This window comes from Crinia signifera, chromosome 6 (assembly GCF_055691185.1).
Source record: "Crinia signifera chromosome 6, ASM5569118v1, whole genome shotgun sequence".
In the NCBI taxonomy this organism is placed as follows: domain Eukaryota; kingdom Metazoa; phylum Chordata; class Amphibia; order Anura; family Myobatrachidae; genus Crinia; species Crinia signifera.
Window position 1 is genome coordinate 4,425,279 of NC_139222.1, and position 25,408 is coordinate 4,450,686.

At 51.2% G+C, this 25,408-nt stretch overlaps 2 protein-coding genes across 3 annotated transcripts in view; both read left to right on the top strand.

Moving 5' to 3' along the window:
- LOC146009898 (uncharacterized) overlaps positions 1 to 25,408 on the top strand; it is an 89,047-nt gene that overhangs the window by 45,411 nt on the left and 18,228 nt on the right. The gene's annotated exons all lie outside the window — the stretch shown is intronic.
- Positions 1,897 to 25,280, top strand: LOC146009892 (uncharacterized). 2 transcript variants are annotated; one of them, XM_083150489.1, is made up of 7 exons: positions 1,897 to 2,019; positions 3,277 to 3,426; positions 4,113 to 4,304; positions 5,582 to 5,660; positions 7,332 to 7,429; positions 7,575 to 7,809; positions 25,065 to 25,280. In XM_083150489.1, exons 2-7 carry the CDS (start codon positions 3,349 to 3,351, stop codon positions 25,130 to 25,132), a joined length of 750 nt encoding a protein of 249 aa, XP_083006615.1. In that variant the 5' UTR covers positions 1,897 to 2,019; positions 3,277 to 3,348; the 3' UTR covers positions 25,133 to 25,280. The 2 variants fall into 2 exon arrangements, with proteins under 2 accessions (XP_083006615.1, XP_083006616.1); XM_083150490.1 differs by having other exon boundaries at positions 25,068 to 25,280.

A 25,408-nucleotide genomic window follows, 5' to 3' on the forward strand; every position in this document is an offset into this window, starting at 1 on the left:
AATGCTCAGTGACATCACATCTGCGGTGGCGGAACACTCATTAGTGCTCAGTGACATGACTTTTGTGGAGGCACCTTCCGTGGTGCTCCGTGACATCACTGCTGCGGAACACTCATTATTGCTCAGTGACATGACTGCTGTGGAGGCACCTTCAGTGGTGCTCAGTGACATCACTGCTGCGGAGGCACCTTCCGTGGTGCTCCGTGACATCACTGCTGCGGAGGCACATTCAGTAGTGCTCAGTGACATCACTGCGGGGGTCACACTCAGTAGTGCTCAGTAACTGTGTAGTAACTGGTCTGTGATAGGCAGAGCTACTACTATGTTCTCATAATACGTACAGTATATGGCCGACTACAGCATATAGCAGCACATACACCCCACAGTCCAACCCTGTGTGCACCTGTACATAACAGCTCCATAACTGCTCCACACCATGATGTCACAGCAACTGCAGGGGTGTCGGGGACCTCAGTCACTGACAGCCCCATAGTCCTGTAGTATCCGTGTGTGGTGACAGCAGCATCCCAACAGGAAGTCACATGCACAGTGATTAACACACAGTAACACAGGGGGCACAGGACGGTAACATACAGGGGGGGCACAGGACGGTAACATACAGGGGGGGGCACAGGACGGTAACACACAGGGGGGGCACAGGACGGTAACACACAGGGGGGCACAGGACGGTAACGCACAGGGGGGCACAGGTCGGTAACACACGGGCAGGCACAGGACGGTAACACACAGGGGGGCACAGGACGGTAACACACAGGGGGGCACAGGACGGTAACACACAGGGGGGCACAGGATGGTAACGCACAGGGGGGCACAGGTCGGTAACACACGTGCAGGCACAGGACGGTAACACACGGGGGGCACAGGACGGTAACACACAAGGGGGCACAGGACGGTAACGCACAGGGGGGCACAGGTCGGTAACACACGGGCAGGCACAGGACGGTAACACACAGGGGGGCACAGGACGGTAACACACAGGGGGGCACAGGATGGTTACGCACAGCGGGGCACAGGTCGGTAACACACGGGCAGGCACAGGACGGTAACACACAGGGGGGGCACAGGACGGTAACACACAGGGGCGGCACAAGACAGTAATACAAAGGGGGGTACAGCAAGGAAACACGCAGGGGGGCACAGGATGGTAACACACAGGGGGGCACAGGACGGTAACACATAGGGGGCACAGGACAGTAACACACAGGGGGGCACAAGACAGTAACACACAGGGGGGCACAAGACAGTAACACACAGGGGGGCACAGGACGGTAACGCACAGGGGGGCACAGGACGGTAACACACAGGGGGGCACAGGACGGTAACACACAGGGGGGCACAGGACGGTAACACAAGGGGGTGGAACAGGATGGTAACACACAGGGGGGCACAGGACGGTAACACACGGGGGGTACAGGACGGTAACACACAGGGGGGCACAGGACGGTAACACGCAGGGGGGCACAGGATGGTAACACACAGGGGGGCACAGGGACAATGAGCACATACATCACACAGACAGAACAGGGATATAACCACCTGTCAGGGGACATCACCAGCTGTACACAATGTAGCTGGCTGCACAGTGCCACCATAGGCCTCCCAGCATACACACACTATGGGGACACTCATTACCATGGTAACAGGAAGTCTGGTCACTAAGGGGTTACCATGCAGAGCAGTCACCGCGGGGGAGGGGGGTCCTGCACTCATATACCGCCCTCTATAGCACTAATCATCCTCCACACACACAGCTGGGAACCCCAGGCCGGATCCTCTGCAGCGGGGACACCTCCGGAGCCCGGGACATGCCACTTCCGGTCTGTGCGTTCCACAACACTTCCGCGTTCCAAGTATTCTCTGGTCTGTGCGGTCCATCACTCAATCAGCTTCTGCGTTCCACTCCAGTCCCGGAAATCACATGACATCCGGCCCAATACCCGCCCCTTGTGCTACATAACATTCGGGTCATTGTGGAACGGAGCAGAGAGGAGACATCAGGTAATTATACAGGGGGAGCAGCATGTGGTGTCCTGTTATTATTATACAGGGGGAGCAGCCTGTGGTGTCCTGTTATTATTATACAGGGGGAGCAGTCTGTGGTGTCCTGTTCTTATTATACAAGGGGAGCAGCCTGTGGTGTCCTGTACTTATTATACAGGGGGAGCAGCCTGTGGTGTCCTGTTCTTATTATACAGGGGGAGCAGCCTGTGGTGTCCTGTTATTATTATACAGGGGGAGCAGCCTGTGGTGTCCTGTTATTATTATACAGGGGGAGCAGCCTGTGGTGTCCTGTTCTTATTATACAGAGGGAGCAGCCTGTGGTGTCCTGTTATTATTATACATGGGGAGCAGCCTGTGGTGTCCTGTTATTATTATACAGGGGGAGCAGCCTGTGGTGTCCTGTTCTTATTATACAGAGGGAGCAGCCTGTGGTGTCCTGTTATTATTATACATGGGGAGTAGCCTGTGGTGTCCTGTTATTATTATACAGGGGGAGCAGCCTGTGGTGTCCTGTTATTATTATACAGGGGGAGTAGCCTGTGGGGTCCTGTTATTATTATACAGGGGGAGCAGCCTGTGGGGTCCTGTTATTATTGTACACGGGGAGCAGCCTGAGGTGTCCTGTTATTATTGTACACGGGGAGCAGCCTGAGGTGTCCTGTTATTATTATACAGGGGGAGCAGCCTGAGGTGTCCTGTTATTATTATACAGGGGGAGCAGCCTGAGGTGTCCTGTTATTATTATACAGGGGGAGCAGCCTGAGGTGTCCTGTTATTATTATACAGGGGGAGCAGCCTGTGGGGTCCTGTTATTATTATTATACAGGTAGAGCAGCCTGTGGGGTCCTGTTATTATTATTATACAGGTAGAGCAGCCTGTAGTGTCCTGTTATTATTATAAAGGGGGAGCATCCTGTAGTGTCCTGTTATTATTATACAGGGGGAGCAGCCTGTGGGGTCCTGTTATTATTATACAGGGGGAGCAGCCTGTGGGGTGCTGTTGTTATTATTATACATGGGGAGTAGCCTGTGGTGTCCTGTTATTATACAGGGGAGCAGCCTGTGGTGTCCTGTTATTATTATACAGGGGGAGCAGCCTGTGGTGTCCTGTTATTATTATACAGGTGGTGGCGCAGAAAGGTCTGGTAGACCAGGGCTCTATGGTTGGGGGGGGACTTACTGGTGACTCTGTGTTACAGATCTGTGTTACATGTGATCTCTGTGACGTGTTATATGTATTATATTTATTCCTAGGGGCTCCAGCTGTGAGGAACCAGAGTCTTTATTACACGTCACACGTTCTGTATTCTCACTGATTCCCTGAGGATGGAGACGGACAGGAGTCCCAGGACTGAGAGGATAATAACTATCACCCTGGAGATCATCTACCTGCTGACCGGGGAGGTGACAGTGACATCACTTATATCTATAGTAATAATACAGGGACGTGACCGGGGAGGTGACATCACTTATATCTATAGTAATAATACAGGGATGTGACCGGGGAGGTGACAGTGACATCACTTATATCTATTGTAATAATACAGGGATGTGACCGGGGAGGTGACAGTGACATCACTTATATCTATAGTAATAATACAGGGACGTGACTGGGGAGGTGACATCACTTATATATATAGTAATAATACAGGGATGTGACCGGGGAGGTGACAGTGTCATCACTTATATCTATAGTAATAATACAGGGACGTGACCGGGGAGGTGACAGTGACATCACTTATATCTATTGTAATAATACAGGGACGTGACCGGGGAGGTGACAGTGACATCACTTATATCTATAGTAATAATACAAGGATGTGACCAGGGAGGTGACATCACTTATATCTATAGTAATAATACAGGGATGTGACCGGGGATGTGACAGTAACATCACTTAAATCTATAGTAATAATACAGGGAGGTGACAGTGACATCACTTATATCTATAGTAATAATACAGGGACGTGACCGGGGAGGTGACAGTGACATCACTTATATCTATAGTAATAATACAGGGATGTGACCGGGGAGGTGAAGGGGATCTGGCATTGTATATAATGATATATGGTCTTTTCCCCAATACACAGGGTTACACAGTAGTGAAGAAGACATCCGGTGAGTGTGAGACACCCAGCAGCCGTCCTCGTGTGTCAGGAGGACTGATCAGGACCCAGAGCCCCATCACGGTGCCTCCACCTCACTCACTGATACATGAGAGGCACAATGACCAGAAGATCCTGGAACTCACCAACAAGATCATTCAGCTGCTGACTGGAGAGGTGACTGCTGGGAATGGGACGTTATACAGTAACACCGGGGGATGTGACCGGAGAGGTGACTGCTGGGAATGGGACGTTATACAGTAACACCGGGGGATGTGACCGGAGAGGTGACTCCTGGGAATGGGACGTTATACAGTAACACCGGGGGATGTGACTGGAGAGGTGACTCCTGGGAATGGGACGTTATACAGTAACACCGGGGGATGTGACCGGGGAGGTGACTGCTGGGAATGGGACGTTATACAGTAACACCGGTGGGATGTGACCGGAGAGGTGACTGCTGGGAATGGGACGTTATACAGTAACACTGGGGAATGTGACCGGAGAGGTGACTGCTGGGAATGGGACATTATACAGTAACACCGGGGGATGTGACCGGAGAGGTGACTGCTGGGAATGGGACGTTATACAGTAACACCGGGGGTTGTGACCGGAGAGGTGACTGCTGGGTATGGGACGTTATACAGTAACACCGGGGGATGTGACCAGAGAGGTGACTTCTGGGAATGGGACGTTATACAGTAACACCGGGAGATGTGACCGGAGAGGTGACTGCTGGGAATGGGACGTTATACAGTAACATCGGGGGATGTGACCGGAGAGGTTACTGCTGGGAATGGGACATTATACAGTAACAACGGGAATGTGATCGGAGAGGTGACTGCTGGGAATGGGACAATATACAGTAACACAAGGGGATGTGACCAGAGAGGTGACTGCTGGGAATGGGACGTTATACAGTAACACCGGAGGATGTGACAGGAGAAGTGACTGCTGGGAATGGGACGTTATACAGTAACACCGGGGGATGTGACCGGAGAGGTGACTGCTGGGAATGGTTTGTTATACAGTAACACCGGGGGATGTGACCGGAGAGGTGACTGCTGGGAATGGGACGTTATACAGTAACCCCGAGGGATGTGACCGGAGAGGTGACTGCTGGGAATGGGACGTTATACAGTAACATCGGGGGATGTGACCGGAGAGGTGACTGCTGGGAATGGTACATTATAAAGTAACACCGGGGATGTGACCGGAGAGGTGACTGCTGGGAATGGGACGTTATACAGTAACACCGGGGATGTGACAGGAGAGGTGACTGCTGGGAATGGGACGTTATACAGTAACACCGGGGGATGTGATCGGAGAGGTGACTGCTGGGAATGGGACGTTAAACAGTAACACCGGGGGATGTGTCTTGGTGATGACTGTACCATTGTGTGTGTCAGGTGCCTATAAGGTGTCAGGATGTCGCTGTCTATCTCTCCATGCAGGACGGGGAGTATATAGAGGAATACAGGGGTCTGTACAAGGATGTGATGATGGAGAATCACCGGCCCCTCACATCACTGGGTAAGAGGAGACATTTATTATACAGGAGAGAGCAGGTATGGGGGTCTCCATATACACCCAGCATTTGATAATCACATATATACAATGTCCTCCGTCACTGTGTGTCTCCTACAGATGGGCCCAGTAACAGGAATACCCCAGAGAGATGTCCCCGCCCTCTGTATTCCCAGGATAATCACATATATACCATGCCCTCAGTCACTGTCTGTCTCCTACAGATGTGCCAGTAACAGGAATACCCCAGAGAGATGTCCCCGTCCTCTGTATTCCCAGGATAATCACATATTTACAATGTCCTCAGTCACTGCGTGTCTCCTACAGATGGGCCCAGTAACAGGAATACCCCAGAGAGATGTCCCCGTCCTCTGTATTCCCAGGATAATCACATATATACCATGCCCTCAGTCACTGTCTGTCTCCTACAGATGGGCCCAGTAACAGGAATACCCCAGAGAGATGTCCCCGTCCTCTGTATTCCCAGGATAATCACATATATACAATGTCCTCAGTCACTGTGTGTCTCCTACAGATGGGCCCAGTAACAGGAATACCCCAGAGAGATGTCCCCGTCCTCTGTATTCCCAGGATAATCACATATATACAATGTCCTCAGTCACTGTGTGTCTCCTACAGATGGGCCCAGTAACAGGAATACCCCAGAGAGATGTCCCCGTCCTCTGTATTCCCAGGATAATCACATATATACAATGTCCTCAGTCACTGCGTGTCTCCTACAGATGGGCCCAGTAACAGGAATACCCCAGAGAGATGTCCCCGTCCTCTGTATTCTCAGGATAATCACATATATACCATGTACTCAGTCACTGTGTGTCTCCTACAGATGGGCCCAGTAACAGGAATACCCCAGAGAGATGTCCCCGTCCTCTGTATTCCCAGGATAATCACATATATACCATGTCCTCAGTCACTGCGTGTCTCCTACAGATGGACCCAGTAACAGGAATACCCCAGAGAGATGTCCCCGTCCTCTGTATTCCCAGGATAATCACATATATACAATGTCCTCAGTCACTGTGTGTCTCCTACAGATGGGCCCAGTAACAGAGATACCCCAGAGAGATGTCCCCGTCCTCTGTATTCCCAGGATAATCACATGTATACAATGTCCTCAGTCACTGCGTGTCTCCTACAGATGGGCCAGTAACAGGAATACCCCAGAGAGATGTCCCCGTCCACTGTATTCCCAGGATAATCACATATATACCATGTCCTCAGTCACTGTGTGTCTCCTACAGATGGGCCAGTAACAGGAATACCCCAGAGAGATGTCCCCGTCCTCTGTATTCCCAGTATAATCACATATATACAATGTCCTCAGTCACTGCGTGTCTCCTACAGATGGGGCCAGTAACAGAGATACCCCAGAGAGATGTCCCCGTCCTCTGTATTCCCAGGATAATCACATATATACCATGTCCTCAGTCACTGTGTGTCTCCTACAGATGTGGCCAGTAACAGGAATACCCCAGAGAGATGTCCCCGTCCTCTGTATTCCCAGGATAATCACATATATACCATGTCCTCAGTCACTGCGTGTCTCCTACAGATGGGCCCAGTAACAGGAATACCCCAGAGAGATGTCCCCGTCCTCTGTATTCCCAGGATAATCACATATATACCATGTCCTCAGTCACTGCGTGTCTCCTACAGATGGGCCCAGTAACATGAATACCCCAGAGAGATGTCCCCGTCCTCTGTATTCCCAGGATTGTACAGAGGAGAATCACAGGACCCCACAGGAGGAGCAGGTAGGTGGGATTTATTGTCTCTCCAATATACCACAGTGACTGTCACTATGTAATCTGTACAGGAACTGTTTGAGTGCGTGTGTGTTTTCTGGAGTATGTTACATCTCACATTAAATAACCCATTAAACAATGTCTAATTTTACAGAGTGAAGAACTAACTGATATAAAGTTAGATGATATAAAGAAAGAAGAAGAGACGTATGTGACTGATATGAAGGCAGAAGATACAGAGGGAGAAGAAGAGACGTATGTGACTGATATAAAGGCAGAAGATACAGAGGGAGAAGAAGAGACGTATGTGACTGATATAAAGGCAGAAGATACAGAGGGAGGAGAAGAGACGCATGTGAGGAGTGATAAGCAGTGCAATATCAGCACAGGTGAGTCTAAGAGTTCTCACTGTTCAATTACTTCAAAAATCTCCTCTGTCCGTTGCGCTTTACAATTAAGACTATTAACTGTTCTCCCCCTCACATCATGTCACTGTGTGTTACCAGCCCAGAGATCTGACCAGTCTCATCCCCGCACTCTCTGGTGTATCTCATACATCAGGAGCCATCAGCCCCTATTATACTCCTGCTCTCCCCTCACATCATGTTATTGTGTGTTACCAGCCCAGAGATCTGACCAGTCTCCTCCCCGCACTCTCTGGTGTATCTCATACATCAGGAGCCATCAGCCCCTATTATACTCCTGCTCTCCCCCTCACATCATGTCACTGTGTGTTACCAGCCCAGAGATCTGACCAGTCTCCTCCCCACACTCTCTGGTGTATCTCATACGTCAGGAACCATCAGCCCCTATTATACTCCTGCTCTCCTCCTCGCATCATGTCACTGTGTGTTACCAGCCCAGAGATCTGACCAGTCTCCTCCCCGCACTCTCTGGTGTATCTCCTACATCAGGAGCCATCAGCCCCTATTATACTCCTGCTCTCCCCCTCACATCATGTCACTGTGTGTTACCAGCCCAGAGATCTGACCAGTCTCCTCCCCGCACTCTCTGGTGTATCTCCTACATCAGGAGCCATCAGCCCCTATTATACTCCTGCTCTCCCCCTCACATCATGTCACTGTGTGTTACTAGCCCAGAGATCTGACCAGTCTCCTCCCGCACTCTCTGGTGTATCTCATACATCAGGAGCCATCAGCCCCTATTATACTCCTGCTCTCCCCCTCACATCATGTCACTGTGTGTTACTAGCCCAGAGATCTGACCAGTCTCCTCCCCGCACTCTCTGGTGTATCTCATACATCAGGATCCATCAGCCCCTATTATACTCCTACTCTCCCCCTCACATCATGTCACTGTGTGTTACCAGCCCAGAGATCTGACCAGTCTCCTCCCCGCACTCTCTGGTGTATCTCATACATCAGCAGCCATCATCCCCTATTATACTCCTGTTCTCCCCCTCACATCATGTCACTGTGTGTTACCAGCCCTGAGATCTGACCAGTCTCCTCCCTGCACTCTCTGGTGTATCTCATACATCAGCAGCCATCAGCCCCTATTATACTCCTGCTCTCCTCCTCACATCATGTCACTGTGTTTTACCAGCCCAGAGATCTGACCAGTCTCCTCCCCGCACTCTCTGGTGTATCTCATACATCAGCAGCCATCAGCCCCTATTATACTCCTGCTCTCCCCCTCACATCATGTCACTGTGTGTTACCAGCCCAGAGATCTGACCAGTCTCCTCCCCGCACTCTCTGGTGTATCTTATACATCAGCAGCCATCATCCCCTATTATACTCCTGTTCTCCCCCTCACATCATGTCACTGTGTGTTACCAGCCCAGAGATCTGACCAGTCTCCTCCCTGCACTCTCTGGTGTATCTCATACATCAGCAGCCATCAGCCCCTATTATACTCCTGCTCTCCCCCTCACATCATGTCACTGTGTGTTACCAGCCCAGAGATCTGACCAGTCTCCTCCCCGCACTCTCTGGTGTATCTCATACATCAGCAGCCATCATTCCCTATTATACTCCTGCTCTCCCCCTCACATCATGTCACTGTGTGTTACCTGCCCAGAGATCTGACCAGTCTCCTCCCAGCATTCTCTGGTGTATCTCATACATCAGGAGCCATCATCCCCTATTATACTCCTGTTCTCCCCCTCACATCATGTGCCTGTGTGTTACCAGCCCAGAGATCTGACCAGTCTCCTCCCTGCACTGTCTGGTGTATCTCATACATCAGGAGCCATCAGCCCCTATTATACTCCTGCTCTCCCCCTCACACCATGTCACTGTGTGTTACCAGCCCAGAGATCTGACCAGTCTCCTCCCCGCACTCTCTGGTGTATCTCATACATCAGCAGCCATCAGCCCCTATTATACTCCTGCTCTCCCCCTCACATCATGTCACTGTGTGTTACCAGCCCAGAGATCTGACCAGTCTCCTCCCCGCACTCTCTGGTGTATCTCATACATCAGGAGCCATCAGCCCCTATTATACTCCTGCTGTCCCGCTCACATCATGTCACTGTGTGTTACCAGCCCAGAGATTTGACCAGTCTCCTCCCCACACTTTCTGGTGTATCTCATACATCAGGAGCCATCAGCCCCTATTATACTCCTGCTCTCTCCTCACATCATGTCACTGTGTGTTACCAGCCAGAGATCTGACCAGTCTCCTCCCCGCACTCTCTGGTGTATCTTATACATCAGGAACCATCAGCCCCTATTATACTCCTGCTCTCCCCCTCACATCATGTCACTGTGTGTTACCAGCCCAGAGATTTGACCAGTCTCCTCCCCACACTCCCTGGTGTATCTCATACATCAGGAGCCATCAGCCCCTATTATACTCCTGCTCTCTCCTCACATCATGTCACTGTGTGTTACCAGCCCAGAGATCTGACCAGTCTCCTCCCAGCACTCTCTGGTGTATCTCATACATCAGGAACCATCAGCCCCTATTATACTCCTGCTCTCCCCCTCACATCATGTCACTGTGTGTTACCAGCCCAGAGATTTGACCAGTCTCCTCCCCACACTCTCTGGTGTATCTCATACATCAGGAGCCATCAGCCCCTATTATACTCCTGCTCTCTCCTCACATCATGTCACTGTGTGTTACCAGCCCAGAGATCTGACCAGTCTCCTCCCAGCACTCTCTGGTGTATCTCATACATCAGGTGCCATCAGCCCCTATTATACTCCTGCTCTCCCCCTCACATCATGTCACTGTGTGTTACCAGCCCAGAGATCTGACCAGTCTCCTCCCAGCACTCTCTGGTGTATCTCATACATCAGCAGCCATCAGCCCCTATTATACTCCTGCTCTCCCCCTCACATCATGTCACTGTGTGTTACCAGCCCAGAGATCTGACCAGTCTCCTCCCTGCACTCTCTGGTGTATCTCATACATCAGGAGCCATCAGCCCCTATTATACTCCTGCTCTCCCCCTCACATCATGTCACTGTTTGTTACCAGCCCAGAGATCTGACCAGTCTCATCCCCCTACTCTCTGGTGTATCTCATACTTTAGGAGCCATCAGCCCCTATTACACTCCTGCTCTCCCCCTCACATCATGTCACTGTGTGTTACCAGCCCAGAGATCTGACCAGTCTCCTACCGCACTCTCTGGTGTATCTCATACATCAGGAGCCATCAGCCCGTTATACTCCTGCTCTCCCCCTCACATCATGTCGCTGTGTGTTACCAGCCCAGAGATCTGACCAGTCTCCTCCCCGCATTCTCTGGTGTATCTCATACATCACGAGCCATCAGCCCCTATTATACTCCTGCTCTCCCCCTCACATCATGTCACTGTGTGTTACCAGCCCAGAGATCTGACCAGTCTCCTCTCTGCACTCTCTGGTGTATCTTATACATCAGGAGCCATCAGCCCCTATTATACTACTGCTCTCCCCTCACATCATGTCACTGTGTGTTACCAGCCCAGAGATCTGACCAATCTCCTCCCCGCACTCTCTCTTGTGTATCTCATACATCAGGAGCCAACAGCCCCTATTTTACTCCTGCTCTCCCCCTCACATCATGTCACTGTGTGTTACCAGCCCAGAGATCTGACCAGTCTCCTCCCCCCACTCTCTGGTGTATCTCATACATCAGGAGCCATCAGCCCCTATTATACTCCTGCTCTCCCCCTCACATCATGTCACTGTGTGTTACCAGCCCAGAGATCTGACCAGTCTCCTCCCCGCACTCTCTGGTGTATCTCATACATCAGGAGCCATCAGCCCCTATTATACTCCTGCTCTCCCTCTCACATCATGTCACTGTTACCAGCCCAGAGATCTGACCAGTCTCCTCCCCGCACTCTCTGGTGTATCATACATCAGGAGCCATCAGCCCCTATTATACTCCTGCTCTCCCCTCACATCATGTCTCTGTGTGTTACCAGCCCAGAGATCTGACCAGTCTCCTCCCCGCACTCTCTGGTGTATCTCATACATAAGGTGCCATCAGCCCCTATTATACTCCTGCTCTCCCCCTCACATCATGTCACTGTGTGTTACCAGCCCAGAGATCTGACCAGTCTCATCCCCCCACTCTCTGGTGTATCTCATACGTCAGGAACCATCAGCCCCTATTATACTCCTGCTCTCCTCCTCACATCATGTCACTGTGTGTTACCAGCCCAGAGATCTGACCAGTCTCCTCCCGCACTCTCTGGTGTATCTCATACATCAGGAACCATCAGCCCCTGTTATACTCCTGCTCTCTCCCTCACATCATGTCACTGTGTGTTACCAGCCCAGAGATCTGACCAGTCTCCTCCCCACACTCTCTGGTGTATCTCATACATCAGGAACCATCAGCCCCTATTATACTCCTGCTCTCCCCCTCACATCATGTCGCTGTGTGTTACCAGCCCAGAGATCTGACCAGTCTCATCCCCCTACTCTCTGGTGTATCTCATACTTTAGGAGCCATCCGCCCCTATTACACTCCTGCTCTCCCCCTCACATCATGTCACTGTGTGTTACCAGCCCAGAGATCTGACCAGTCTCATCCCCCTACTCTCTGGTGTATCTCATACTTTAGGAGCCATCCGCCCCTATTACACTCCTGCTCTCCCCCTCACATCATGTCACTGTGTGTTACCAGCCCAGAGATCTGACCAGTCTCCTCTCCATACTCTCTGGTGTATCTCATACATCAGGAGCCATCAGCCCCTATTATACTCCTGCTCTCCCCCTCACATCATGTCACTGTGTGTTACCAGCCCATAGATCTGACCAGTCTCCTCCCCGCACTCTCTGGTGTATCTCATACATCAGGAGCCATCAGTCCCTATTATACTCCTGCTCTCCCCCTCACATCATGTCACTGTGTGTTACCAGCCCAGAGATCTGACCAGTCTCCTTCCCACACTCTCTGGTGTATATCATACATCAGGAGCCATCAGCCCCTATTATACTCCTGCTCTCCCCCTCACATCATGTCACTGTGTGTTACCAGCCCAGAGATCTGACCAGTCTCCTTCCCGCACTCTCTGGTGTATCTCATACATCACGAGCCATCAGCCCCTATTATACTCCTGCTCTCCCCCTCACATCATGTCACTGTGTGTTACCAGCCCAGAGATCTGACCAGTCTCCTTCCCGCACTCTCTGGTGTATCTCATACATCACGAGCCATCAGCCCCTATTATACTCCTGCTCTCCCCCTCACATCATGTCACTGTGTGTTACCAGCCCAGAGATCTGACCAGTCTCCTCCCTGCACTCTCTGGTGTATCTCATACATCAGGAGCCATCAGCCCCTATTATACTCCTGCTCCCCCCTCACATCATGTCACTGTGTGTTACCAGCCCAGAGATCTTACCAGTCTCCTCCCCACACTCTCTGGTGTATCTCATACATCAGGAGCCATCAGCCCCTATTATACTCCTGCTCCCCCCTTACATCATGTCACTGTGTGTTACCAGCCCAGAGATCTGACCAGTCTCCTCCCTGCACTCTCTGGTGTATCTCATACATCAGGAGCCATCAGCCCCTATTATACTCCTGCTCCCCCCTCACATCATGTCACTGTGTGTTACCAGCCCAGAGATCTTACCAGTCTCCTCCCCACACTCTCTGGTGTATCTCATACATTAGCAGCCATCAGTCCCTATTATACTCCTGCTCTCCCCTCACATCATGTCACTGTGTGTTACCAGCCCAGAGATCTGACCAGTCTCCTCCCTGCACTCTCTGGTGTATCTCATACATCAGGAGCCATCAGCCCCTATTATACTCCTGCTCTCCCCCTCACATCATGTCACTGTTTGTTACCAGCCCAGAGATCTGACCAGTCTCATCCCCCTACTCTCTGGTGTATCTCATACTTTAGGAGCCATCAGCCCCTATTACACTCCTGCTCTCCCCCTCACATCATGTCACTGTGTGTTACCAGCCCAGAGATCTGACCAGTCTCCTACCGCACTCTCTGGTGTATCTCATACATCAGGAGCCATCAGCCCGTTATACTCCTGCTCTCCCCCTCACATCATGTCGCTGTGTGTTACCAGCCCAGAGATCTGACCAGTCTCCTCCCCGCATTCTCTGGTGTATCTCATACATCACGAGCCATCAGCCCCTATTATACTCCTGCTCTCCCCCTCACATCATGTCACTGTGTGTTACCAGCCCAGAGATCTGACCAGTCTCCTCTCTGCACTCTCTGGTGTATCTTATACATCAGGAGCCATCAGCCCCTATTATACTCCTGCTCTCCCCCTCACATCATGTCACTGTGTGTTACCAGCCCAGAGATTTGACCAGTCTCCTCCCCACACTCTCTGGTGTATCTCATACATCAGGAGCCATCAGCCCCTATTATACTCCTGCTCTCCCCCTCACATCATGTCACTGTGTGTTACCAGCCCAGAGATCTGACCAGTCTCCTCCCAGCACTCTCTGGTGTATCTCATACATCAGGAACCATCAGCCCCTATTATACTCCTGCTCTCCCCCTCACATCATGTCACTGTGTGTTACCAGCCCAGAGATTTGACCAGTCTCCTCCCCACACTCTCTGGTGTATCTCATACATCAGGAGCCATCAGCCCCTATTATACTCCTGCTCTCTCCTCACATCATGTCACTGTGTGTTACCAGCCCAGAGATCTGACCAGTCTCCTCCCAGCACTCTCTGGTGTATCTCATACATCAGGAACCATCAGCCCCTATTATACTCCTGCTCTCCCCCTCACATCATGTCACTGTTTGTTACCATCCCAGAGATCTGACTAGTCTCATCCCCCTACTCTCTGGTGTATCTCATACTTTAGGAGCCATCAGCCCATATTACACTCCTGCTCTCCCCCTCACATCATGTCACTGTGTGTTACCAGCCCAGAGATCTGACCAGTTTCCTCACCACACTCTCTGGTGTATCTCATACATCAGGAACCATCAGCCCCTATTATACTCCTGCTCTCCTCCTCACATCATGTCACTGTGTGTTACCAGCCCAGAGATCTGACCAGTCTCCTCCCCCCACTCTCTGGTGTATCTCATACATCAGGAGCCATCAGCCCCTATTATACTCCTGCTCTCCCCCTCACATCATGTCACTGTGTGTTACCAGCCCAGATATCTGACCAGTCTCCTCCCCGCACTCTCTGGTGTATCTCATACATCAGGAGCCATCAGCCCCTATTATACTCCTGCTCTCCCCCTCACATCATGTCACTGTTACCAGCCCAGAGATCTGACCAGTCTCCTCCCCGCACTCTCTGGTGTATCATACATCAGGAGCCATCAGCCCCTATTATACTCCTGCTCTCCCCTCACATCATGTCTCTGTGTGTTACCAGCCCAGAGATCTGACCAGTCTCCTCCCCGCACTCTCTGGTGTATCTCATTCATAAGGTGCCATCAGCCCCTATTATACTCCTGCTCTCCCCCTCACATCATGTCACTGTGTGTTACCAGCCAGAGATCTGACCAGTCTCATCCCCCCACTCTACTGGTGTATCTCATACGTCAGGAACCATCAGCCCCTATTATACTCCTGCTCTTCTCCTCACATCATGTCACTGTGTGTTACCAGCCCAGAGATCTGACCAGTCTCCTCCCCGCACTCTCTGGTGTATCTCATACATCAGGAACCATCAGCCCCTATTATACTCCTGCTCTCCCCCTCACATCATGTCGCTGTGTGTTACCAGCCAGAGATCTGACCAGTCTCCTCCCCACACTCTCTGGTGTATCTCATACATCAGGAGCCATCAGCCCCTATTATACTCCTGCTCCCCCCTCACATCATGTCACTGTGTGTTACCAGCCCAGAGATCTGACCAGTCTCCTCCCCACACTCTCTGGTGTATCTCATACATTAGCAGCCATCAGTCCCTATTATACTCCTGCTCTCCCCTCACATCATGTCACTGTGTGTTACCAGCCCAGAGATCTGACCAGTCTCCTCCCTGCACTCTCTGGTGTATCTCATACATCAGGAGCCATCAGCCCCTATTATACTCCTGCTCCCCCCTTACATCATGTCACTGTGTGTTACCAGCCCAGAGATCTGACCAGTCTCCTCCCCGCACTCTCTGGTGTATCTCATACATCAGGAGCCATCAGCCCCTATTCTACTCCTGCTCCCCCCTCACATCATGTCACTGTGTGTTACCAGCCCAGAGATCTTACCAGTCTCCTCCCCACACTCTCTGGTGTATCTCATACATTAGCAGCCATCAGTCCCTATTATACTCCTGCTCTCCCCTCACATCATGTCACTGTGTGTTACCAGCCCAGAGATCTGACCAGTCTCCTCCCTGCACTCTCTGGTGTATCTCATACATCAGGAGCCATCAGCCCCTATTATACTCCTGCTCCCCCCTCACATCATGTCACTGTGTGTTACCAGCCCAGAGATCTGACCAGTCTCCTCCCCGCACTCTCTGGTGTATCTCATACATCAGGAGCCATCAGCCCCTATTATACTCCTGCTCCCCCCTCACATCATGTCACTGTGTGTTACCAGCCCAGAGATCTGACCAGTCTCCTCCATGCACTCTCTGGTGTATCTCATACATCAGGAGCCATCAGCCCCTATTATACTCCTGCTCCCCCCTCACATCATGTCACTGTGTGTTACCAGCCCAGAGATCTGACCAGTCTCCTCCCCGCACTCTCTGGTGTATCTCATACATCAGCAGCCACCAGACCCTATTATACTCCTGCTCTCCCCCTCACATCATGTCACTGTGTGTTACCAGCCCAGATATATGACCGGTCTCCTCCCTGCACTCTCTGGTGTATCTCATACATCAGCAGCCATCATCCCCTATTATACTCCTGCTCTCCCCTCACATCATGTCACTGTGTGTTACCAGCCCAGAGATCTGACCAGTCTCCTCCCCGCACTCTCTGGTGTATCTCATACATCAGCAGCCATCAGCCCCTATTATACTCCTGCTCTCCCCCTCACATCATGTCACTGTTTGTTACCAGCCCAGAGATCTGACCAGTCTCATCCCCCTACTCTCTGGTGTATCTCATACTTTAGGAGCCATCAGCCCCTATTACACTCCTGCTCTCCCCCTCACATCATGTCACTGTGTGTTATCAGCCCAGAGATCTGACCAGTCTCCTCCCCGCACTCTCTGGTGTATCTCATACATCAGCAGCCATCAGCCCCTATTATACTCCTGCTCTCCCCCTCACATCATGTCACTGTGTGTTACCAGCCCTGAGATCTGACCAGTCTCCTCCCCACACTCTCTGGTGTATCTCATACATCAGCAGCCATCAGCCCCTATTATACTCCTGCTCTCCCCCTCACATCATGTCACTGTGTGTTACCAGCCCAGAGATTTGACCAGTCTCCTCCCCACACTTTCTGGTGTATCTCATACATCAGGAGCCATCAGCCCCTATTATACTCCTGCTCTCCCCCTCACATCATGTCACTGTGTGTTACCAGCCCAGAGATTTGACCAGTCTCCTCCCCACACTCTCTGGTGTATCTTATACATCAGGAGCCATCAGCCCCTATTATACTCCTGCTCTCTCCTCACATCATGTCACTGTGTGTTACCAGCCCAGAGATCTGACCAGTCTCCTCCCTGCACTCTCTGGTGTATCTCATACATCAGGAGCCATCAGCCCCTATTATACTCCTGCTCCCCCCTTACATCATGTCACTGTGTGTTACCAGCCCAGAGATCTGACCAGTCTCCTCCCCGCACTCTCTGGTGTATCTCATACATCAGGAGCCATCAGCCCCTATTATACTCCTGCTCCCCCCTCACATCATGTCACTGTGTGTTACCAGCCCAGAGATCTTACCAGTCTCCTCCCCACACTCTCTGGTGTATCTCATACATTAGCAGCCATCAGTCCCTATTATACTCCTGCTCTCCCCTCACATCATGTCACTGTGTGTTACCAGCCCAGAGATCTGACCAGTCTCCTCCCTGCACTCTCTGGTGTATCTCATACATCAGGAGCCATCAGCCCCTATTATACTCCTGCTCTCCCCCTCACATCATGTCACTGTTTGTTACCAGCCCAGAGATCTGACCAGTCTCATCCCCCTACTCTCTGGTGTATCTCATACTTTAGGAGCCATCAGCCCCTATTACACTCCTGCTCTCCCCCTCACATCATGTCACTGTGTGTTACCAGCCCAGAGATCTGACCAGTCTCCTACCGCACTCTCTGGTGTATCTCATACATCAGGAGCCATCAGCCCGTTATACTCCTGCTCTCCCCCTCACATCATGTCGCTGTGTGTTACCAGCCCAGAGATCTGACCAGTCTCCTTCCCGCATTCTCTGGTGTATCTCATACATCACGAGCCATCAGCCCCTATTATACTCCTGCTCTCCCCCTCACATCATGTCACTGTGTGTTACCAGCCCAGAGATCTGACCAGTCTCCTCTCTGCACTCTCTGGTGTATCTTATACATCAGGAGCCATCAGCCCCTATTATACTCCTGCTCTCCCCCTAACATCATGTCACTGTGTGTTACCAGCCCAGAGATTTGACCAGTCTCCTCCCCACACTCTCTGGTGTATCTCATACATCAGGAGCCATCAGCCCCTATTATACTCCTGCTCTCTCCTCACATCATGTCACTGTGTGTTACCAGCCCAGAAATCTGACCAGTCTCCTCCCAGCACTCTCTGGTGTATCTCATACATCAGGAACCATCAGCCCCTATTATACTCCTGCTCTCCCCCTCACATCATGTCACTGTGTGTTACCAGCCCAGAGATCTGACCAGTCTCCTCCCCGCATTCTCTGGTGTATCTCATACATAAGGTGCCATCAGCCCCTATTATACTCCTGCTCTCCCCCTCACATCATGTCACTGTGTGTTACCAGCCCAGAGATCTGACCAGTCTCCTCCCCGCACTCTCTGGTGTATCTCATACATAAGGTGCCATCAGCCCCTATTATACTCCTGCTCTCCCCCTCACATCATGTCACTGTGTGTTACCAGCCCAGAGATCTGACCAGTTTCCTCACCACACTCTCTGGTGTATCTCATACATCAGGAACCATCAGCCCCTATTATACTCCTGCTCTCCTCCTCACATCATGTCACTGTGTGTTACCAGCCCAGAGATCTGACCAATCTCCTCCCCGCACTCTCTCTTGTGTATCTCATACATCAGGAGCCAACAGCCCTTATTATACTCCTGCTCTCCCCCTCACATCATGTCACTGTGTGTTACCAGCCCAGAGATAGTCTCCTCCCCCCACTCTCTGGTGTATCTCATACATCAGGAGCCATCAGCCCCTATTATACTCCTGCTCTCCCCCTCACATCATGTCACTGTGTGTTACCAGCCCAGAGATCTGACCAGTCTCCTCCCCGCACTCTCTGGTGTATCTCATACATCAGGAGCCATCAGCCCCTATTATACTCCTGCTCTCCCCCTCACATCATGTCACTGTTACCAGCCCAGAGATCTGACCAGTCTCCTCCCCGCACTCTCTGGTGTATCATACATCAGGAGCCATCAGCCCCTATTATACTCCTGCTCTCCCCTCACATCATGTCTCTGTGTGTTACCAGCCCAGAGATCTGACCAGTCTCCTCCCCGCACTCTCTGGTGTATCTCATACATAAGGTGCCATCAGCCCCTATTATACTCCTGCTCTCCCCCTCACATCATGTCACTGTGTGTTACCAGCCCAGAGATCTGACCAGTCTCATCCCCCCACTCTCTGGTGTATCTCATACGTCAGGAACCATCAGCCCCTATTATACTCCTGCTCTCCTCCTCACATCATGTCACTGTGTGTTACCAGCCCAGAGATCTGACCAGTCTCCTCCCGCACTCTCTGGTGTATCTCATACATCAGGAACCATCAGCCCCTCTTATACTCCTGCTCTCTCCCTCACATCATGTCACTGTGTGTTACCAGCCCAGAGATCTGACCAGTCTCCTCCCCACACTCTCTGGTGTATCTCATACATCAGGAACCATTAGCCCCTATTATACTCCTGCTCTCCCCCTCACATCATGTCGCTGTGTGTTACCAGCCCAGAGATCTGACCAGTCTCATCCCCCTACTCTCTGGTGTATCTCATACATCAGGTGCCATCAGCCCCTATTATACTCCTGCTCTCCCCTCACATCATGTCACTGTGTGTTACCAGCCCAGAGATCTGACCAGTCTCCTCCCCGCACTCTCTGCTGTATCTCATACATCAGAAGCCATCAGCCCCTATTATACTCCTGCTCTCCCCCTCACATCATGTCACTGTGTGTTACCAGCCCAGAGATCTGACCAGTCTCATCCCCCTACTCTCTGGTGTATCTCATACTTTAGGAGCCATCCGCCCCTATTACACTCCTGCTCTCCCCCTCACATCATGTCACTGTGTGTTACCAGCCCAGAGATCTGACCAGTCTCCTCTCCATACTCTCTGGTGTATCTCATACATCAGGAGCCATCAGCCCCCTATTATACTCCTGCTCTCCCCCTCACATCATGTCACTGTGTGTTACCAGCCCATAGATCTGACCAGTCTCATCCCCCTACTCTCTGGTGTATCTCATACTTTAGGAGCCATCCGCCCCTATTACACTCCTGCTCTCCCCTCACATCATGTCACTGTGTGTTACCAGCCCAGAGATCTGACCAGTCTCATCCCCCTACTCTCTGGTGTATCTCATACTTTAGGAGCCATCCGCCCCTATTACACTCCTGCTCTCCCCCTCACATCATGTCACTGTGTGTTACCAGCCCAGAGATCTGACCAGTCTCCTCTCCATACTCTCTGGTGTATCTCATACATCAGGAGCCATCAGCCCCTATTATACTCCTGCTCTCCCCCTCACATCATGTCACTGTGTGTTACCAGCCCATAGATCTGACCAGTCTCCTCCCCGCACTCTCTGGTGTATCTCATACATCAGGAGCCATCAGCCCCTATTATACTCCTGCTCTCCCCTCACATCATGTCACTGTGTGTTACCAGCCCATAGATCTGACCAGTCTCCTCCCCGCACTCTCTGGTGTATCTCATACATCAGGAGCCATCAGCCCCTATTATACTCCTGCTCTCCCTCCTCACATCATGTCACTGTGTGTTACCAGCCCAGAGATCTGACCAGTCTCCTCCCCACACTCTCTGGTGTATATCATACATCAGGAGCCATCAGCCCCTATTATACTCCTGCTCTCCCCCTCACATCATGTCACTGTGTGTTACCAGCCCAGAGATCTGACCAGTCTCCTCCCGCACTCTCTGGTGTATCTCATACATCAGGAGCCATCAGCCCCTGTTATTCTCCTGCTCTCCCCCTCACATCATGTCACTGTGTGTTACCAGCCCAGAGATCTGACCAGTCTCCTCCCCTCACTCTCTGGTGTATCTCATACATCAGGAGCCATCAGCCCCTATTATACTCCTGCTCTCCTCCTCACATCATGTCACTGTGTGTTACCAGCCCAGAGATCTGACCAGTCTCCTCCCCACACTCTCTGGTGTATCTCATACATCAGGAGCCATCAGCCCCTATTATACTCCTGCTCCCCCCTCACATCATGTCACTGTGTGTTACCAGCCCAGAGATCTTACCAGTCTCTCCCCACACTCTCTGGTGTATCTCATACATTAGCAGCCATCAGTCCCTATTATACTCCTGCTCTCCCCTCACATCATGTCACTGTGTGTTACCAGCCCAGAGAGCTGACCAGTCTCCTCTCTGCACTCTCTGGTGTATCTCATACATCAGGAGCCATCAGCCCCTATTATACTCCTGCTCCCCCCTTACATCATGTCACTGTGTGTTACCAGCCCAGAGATCTGACCAGTCTCCTCCCCGCACTCTCTGGTGTATCTCATACATCAGGAGCCATCAGCCCCTATTATACTCCTGCTCCCCCCTCACATCATGTCACTGTGTGTTACCAGCCCAGAGATCTTACCAGTCTCATCCCCACACTCTCTGGTGTATCTCATACATTAGCAGCCATCAGTCCCTATTATACTCCTGCTCTCCCCTCACATCATGTCACTGTGTGTTACCAGCCCAGAGATCTGACCAGTCTCCTCCCTGCACTCTCTGGTGTATCTCATACATCAGGAGCCATCAGCCCCTATTATACTCCTGCTCCCCCCTTACATCATGTCACTGTGTGTTACCAGCCCAGAGATCTGACCAGTCTCCTCCCCGCACTCTCTGGTGTATCTCATACTTTAGGAGCCATCAGCCCCTATTACACTCCTGCTCTCCCCCTCACATCATGTCACTGTGTGTTACCAGCCCAGAGATCTGACCAGTCTCCTCCCCGCACTCTCTGGTGTATCTCATACATCAGCAGCCATCAGCCCCTATTATACTCCTGCTCTCCCCCTCACATCATGTCACTGTGTGTTACCAGCCCTGAGATCTGACCAGTCTCCTCCCCGCACTCTCTGGTGTATCTCATACATCAGCAGCCATCAGCCCCTATTATACTCCTGCTCTCCCCCTCACATCATGTCACTGTGTGTTACCAGCCCAGAGATTTGACCAGTCTCCTCCCCACACTTTCTGGTGTATCTCATACATCAGGAGCCATCAGCCCCTATTATACTCCTACTCTCCCCCTCACATCATGTCACTGTGTGTTACCAGCCCAGAGATTTGACCAGTCTCCTCCCCACACTTTCTGGTGTATCTCATATATCAGGAGCCATCAGCCCCTATTATACTCCTGCTCTCCCCCTCACATCATGTCACTGTGTGTTACCAGCCCAGAGATTTGACCAGTCTCCTCCCCGCACTCTCTGGTGTATCTCATACATCAGGAGCCATCAGCCCCTATTATACTCCTGCTCTCCCCCTCACATCATGTCACTGTGTGTTACCAGCCCAGAGATCTGACCAGTCTCATCCCCCTACTCTCTGGTGTATCTCATACTTTAGGAGCCATCAGCCCCTATTACACTCCTGCTCTCCCCCTCACATCATGTCACTGTGTGTTACCAGCCCAGAGATCTGACCAGTCTCCTCCCGCACTCTCTGGTGTATCTCATACATCAGGATCCATCAGCCCCTATTATACTCCTGCTCTCCCCTCACATCAGGTCACTGTGTGTTACCAGCCCAGAGATCTGACCAGTCTCCTCCCCGCACTCTCTGGTGTATCTCATACACCAGGAGCCATCAGCACCTATTATACTCCTGCTTCCCCCTCACATCATGTCACTGTGTGTTACCAGCCCAGAGATCTGACCAGTCTCCTCCCCGCACTCTCTGGTGTATCTCATACATCAGGAGCCATCAGCCCCTATTATACTCCTGCTCTCTCCTCACATCATGTCACTGTGTGTTACCAGCCCAGATATCTGACCAGTCTCCTCCCCGCACTCTCTGATGTATCTCATACATCAGCAGCCATCAGCACCTATTATACTCCTGCTCTCCCCTCACATCATGTCACTGTGTGTTACCAGCCCAGAGATCTGACCAGTCTCCTCCCCGCACTCTCTGGTGTATCTCATACATCAGGAGCCATCGGCCCCCATTATACTCCTGCTCTCCCCTCACATCATGTCACTGTGGGTTACCAGCCCAGAGATCTGACCCGTCTCCTCCCCGCACTCTGGTGTATCTCATACATCAGGAGCCATCAGCCCCTATTATACTCCTGCTCTCCCCCTCACATCATGTCACTGTTGTTACCAGCCCAGATATCTGACCAGTCTCCTCCCCGCACTCTCTGATGTATCTCATACATCAGCAGCCATCAGCACCTATTATACTCCTGCTCTCCCCTCACATCATGTCACTGTGTGTTACCAGCCCAGAGATCTGACCAGTCTCCTCCCCGCACTCTCTGGTGTATCTCATACATCAGGAGCCATCAGCCCCTATTATACTCCTGCTCTCCCCTCACATCATGTCACTGTGTGTTACCAGCCCAGATATCTGACCAGTCTCCTCCCCGCACTCTCTGATGTATCTCATACATCAGCAGCCATCAGCACCTATTATACTCCTGCTCTCCCCTCACATCATGTCACTGTGTGTTACCAGCCCAGAGATCTGACCAGTCTCCTCCCCGCACTCTCTGGTGTATCTCATACATCAGGAGCCATCAGCCCCTATTATACTCCTGCTCTCCCCCTCACATCATGTCACTGTGTGTTACCAGCCCAGATATCTGACCAGTCTCCTCCCCGCACTCTCTGATGTATCTCATACATCAGCAGCCATCAGCCCCTATTATACTCCTGCTCTCCCCCTCACATCATGTCACTGTGTGTTACCAGCCCAGATATCTGACCAGTCTCCTCCCCGCACTCTCTGATGTATCTCATACATCAGCAGCCATCAGCACCTATTATACTCCTGCTCTCCCCCTCACATCATGTCACTGTGTTACCAGCCCAGAGATCTGACCTGTCTCCTCCCCGCACTCTCGGGTGTATCTCATACATCAGGAGCCATCAGCACCTATTATACTCCTGCTCTCCCCTCACATCATGTCACTGTGTGTTACCAGCCCAGAGATCTGACCAGTCTCCTCCCCGCACTCTCTGATGTATCTCATACATCAGCAGCCATCAGCACCTATTATACTCCTGCTCTCCCCTCACATCATGTCACTGTGTGTTACCAGCCCAGAGATCTGACCAGTCTCCTCCCCGCACTCTCTGGTGTATCTCATACATCAGGAGCCATCAGCCCCTATTATACTCCTGCTCTCCCCCTCACATCATGTCACTGTGTGTTACCAGCCCAGAGATCTGACCAGTCCCCTCCCCGCACTCTCTGGTGTATCTCATACATCAGGAGCCATCAGCCCCTATTATACTCCTGCTCTCCCCCTCACATCATGTCACTGTGTGTTACCAGCCCAGAGATCTGACCAGTCTCCTCCCCACAATCTCTGGTGTGATATAACAATCTGCAATTTCCCATGGAAGTTCTATTGAACAAAACAAAGAATTACTGTGGATAAAGTGACACAAGAACTATGATTTAGGTCGGTGTGTGTGTAGTAGGTGACATGCTGGATTGTCACATTGTACAGTATATATCTTTATATCAATATCCGTATACTAGCGTCAGCTAATGATTTTATATATTTTTCCAACATCTGCCCATTTGATGCCAATTTGGGGATACTTCACCAAAGTCTTTATTGAGAAATGAAACTTGTTTTGGAAAACTCTTCTATTTCCATATATGTATGTAATTCCCAGCAGATGGATGTAACAGCCGGAATGTCTCAGAGGATCATCTCGTTTATATCCAGATGTTGAAATATTAGAAAGAAATGTCAGGCGAGATTCTCCAGAAGAAATCCCTCTTACCCCAGTTATACTCCCAGCAAGTTACCGTGGACATGTGTTACCTGCTTCCCCTGATCATGTGCAGTATTGTCCTGATAACTCTGATAGTGTTACAGCTTTTACAGAAGATACAATATCTCCCTCTACTATAGATGGGAAATGTTTTACACAGGACACAGAGCTTATTACCCATCACCCAGCTAAGGCAGATGTGGGGCCATATCCATGTTCTGTGTGTGGGCAATGCTTTACAT

Excerpts from the sequence above, each read along its gene's own strand:
- LOC146009892 (XM_083150489.1), top strand. The coding sequence starts at position 3,349 with ATGGAGACGGACAGGAGTCCCAGGACTGAGAGGATAATAACTATCACC. Across the intron at positions 5,661-7,331 it reads CCGGCCCCTCACATCACTGG|ATGGGCCCAGTAACATGAAT; the intron begins GTAAGAGGAGAC and ends TGTCTCCTACAG. Across the intron at positions 7,430-7,574 it reads GGACCCCACAGGAGGAGCAG|AGTGAAGAACTAACTGATAT; the intron begins GTAGGTGGGATT and ends CTAATTTTACAG.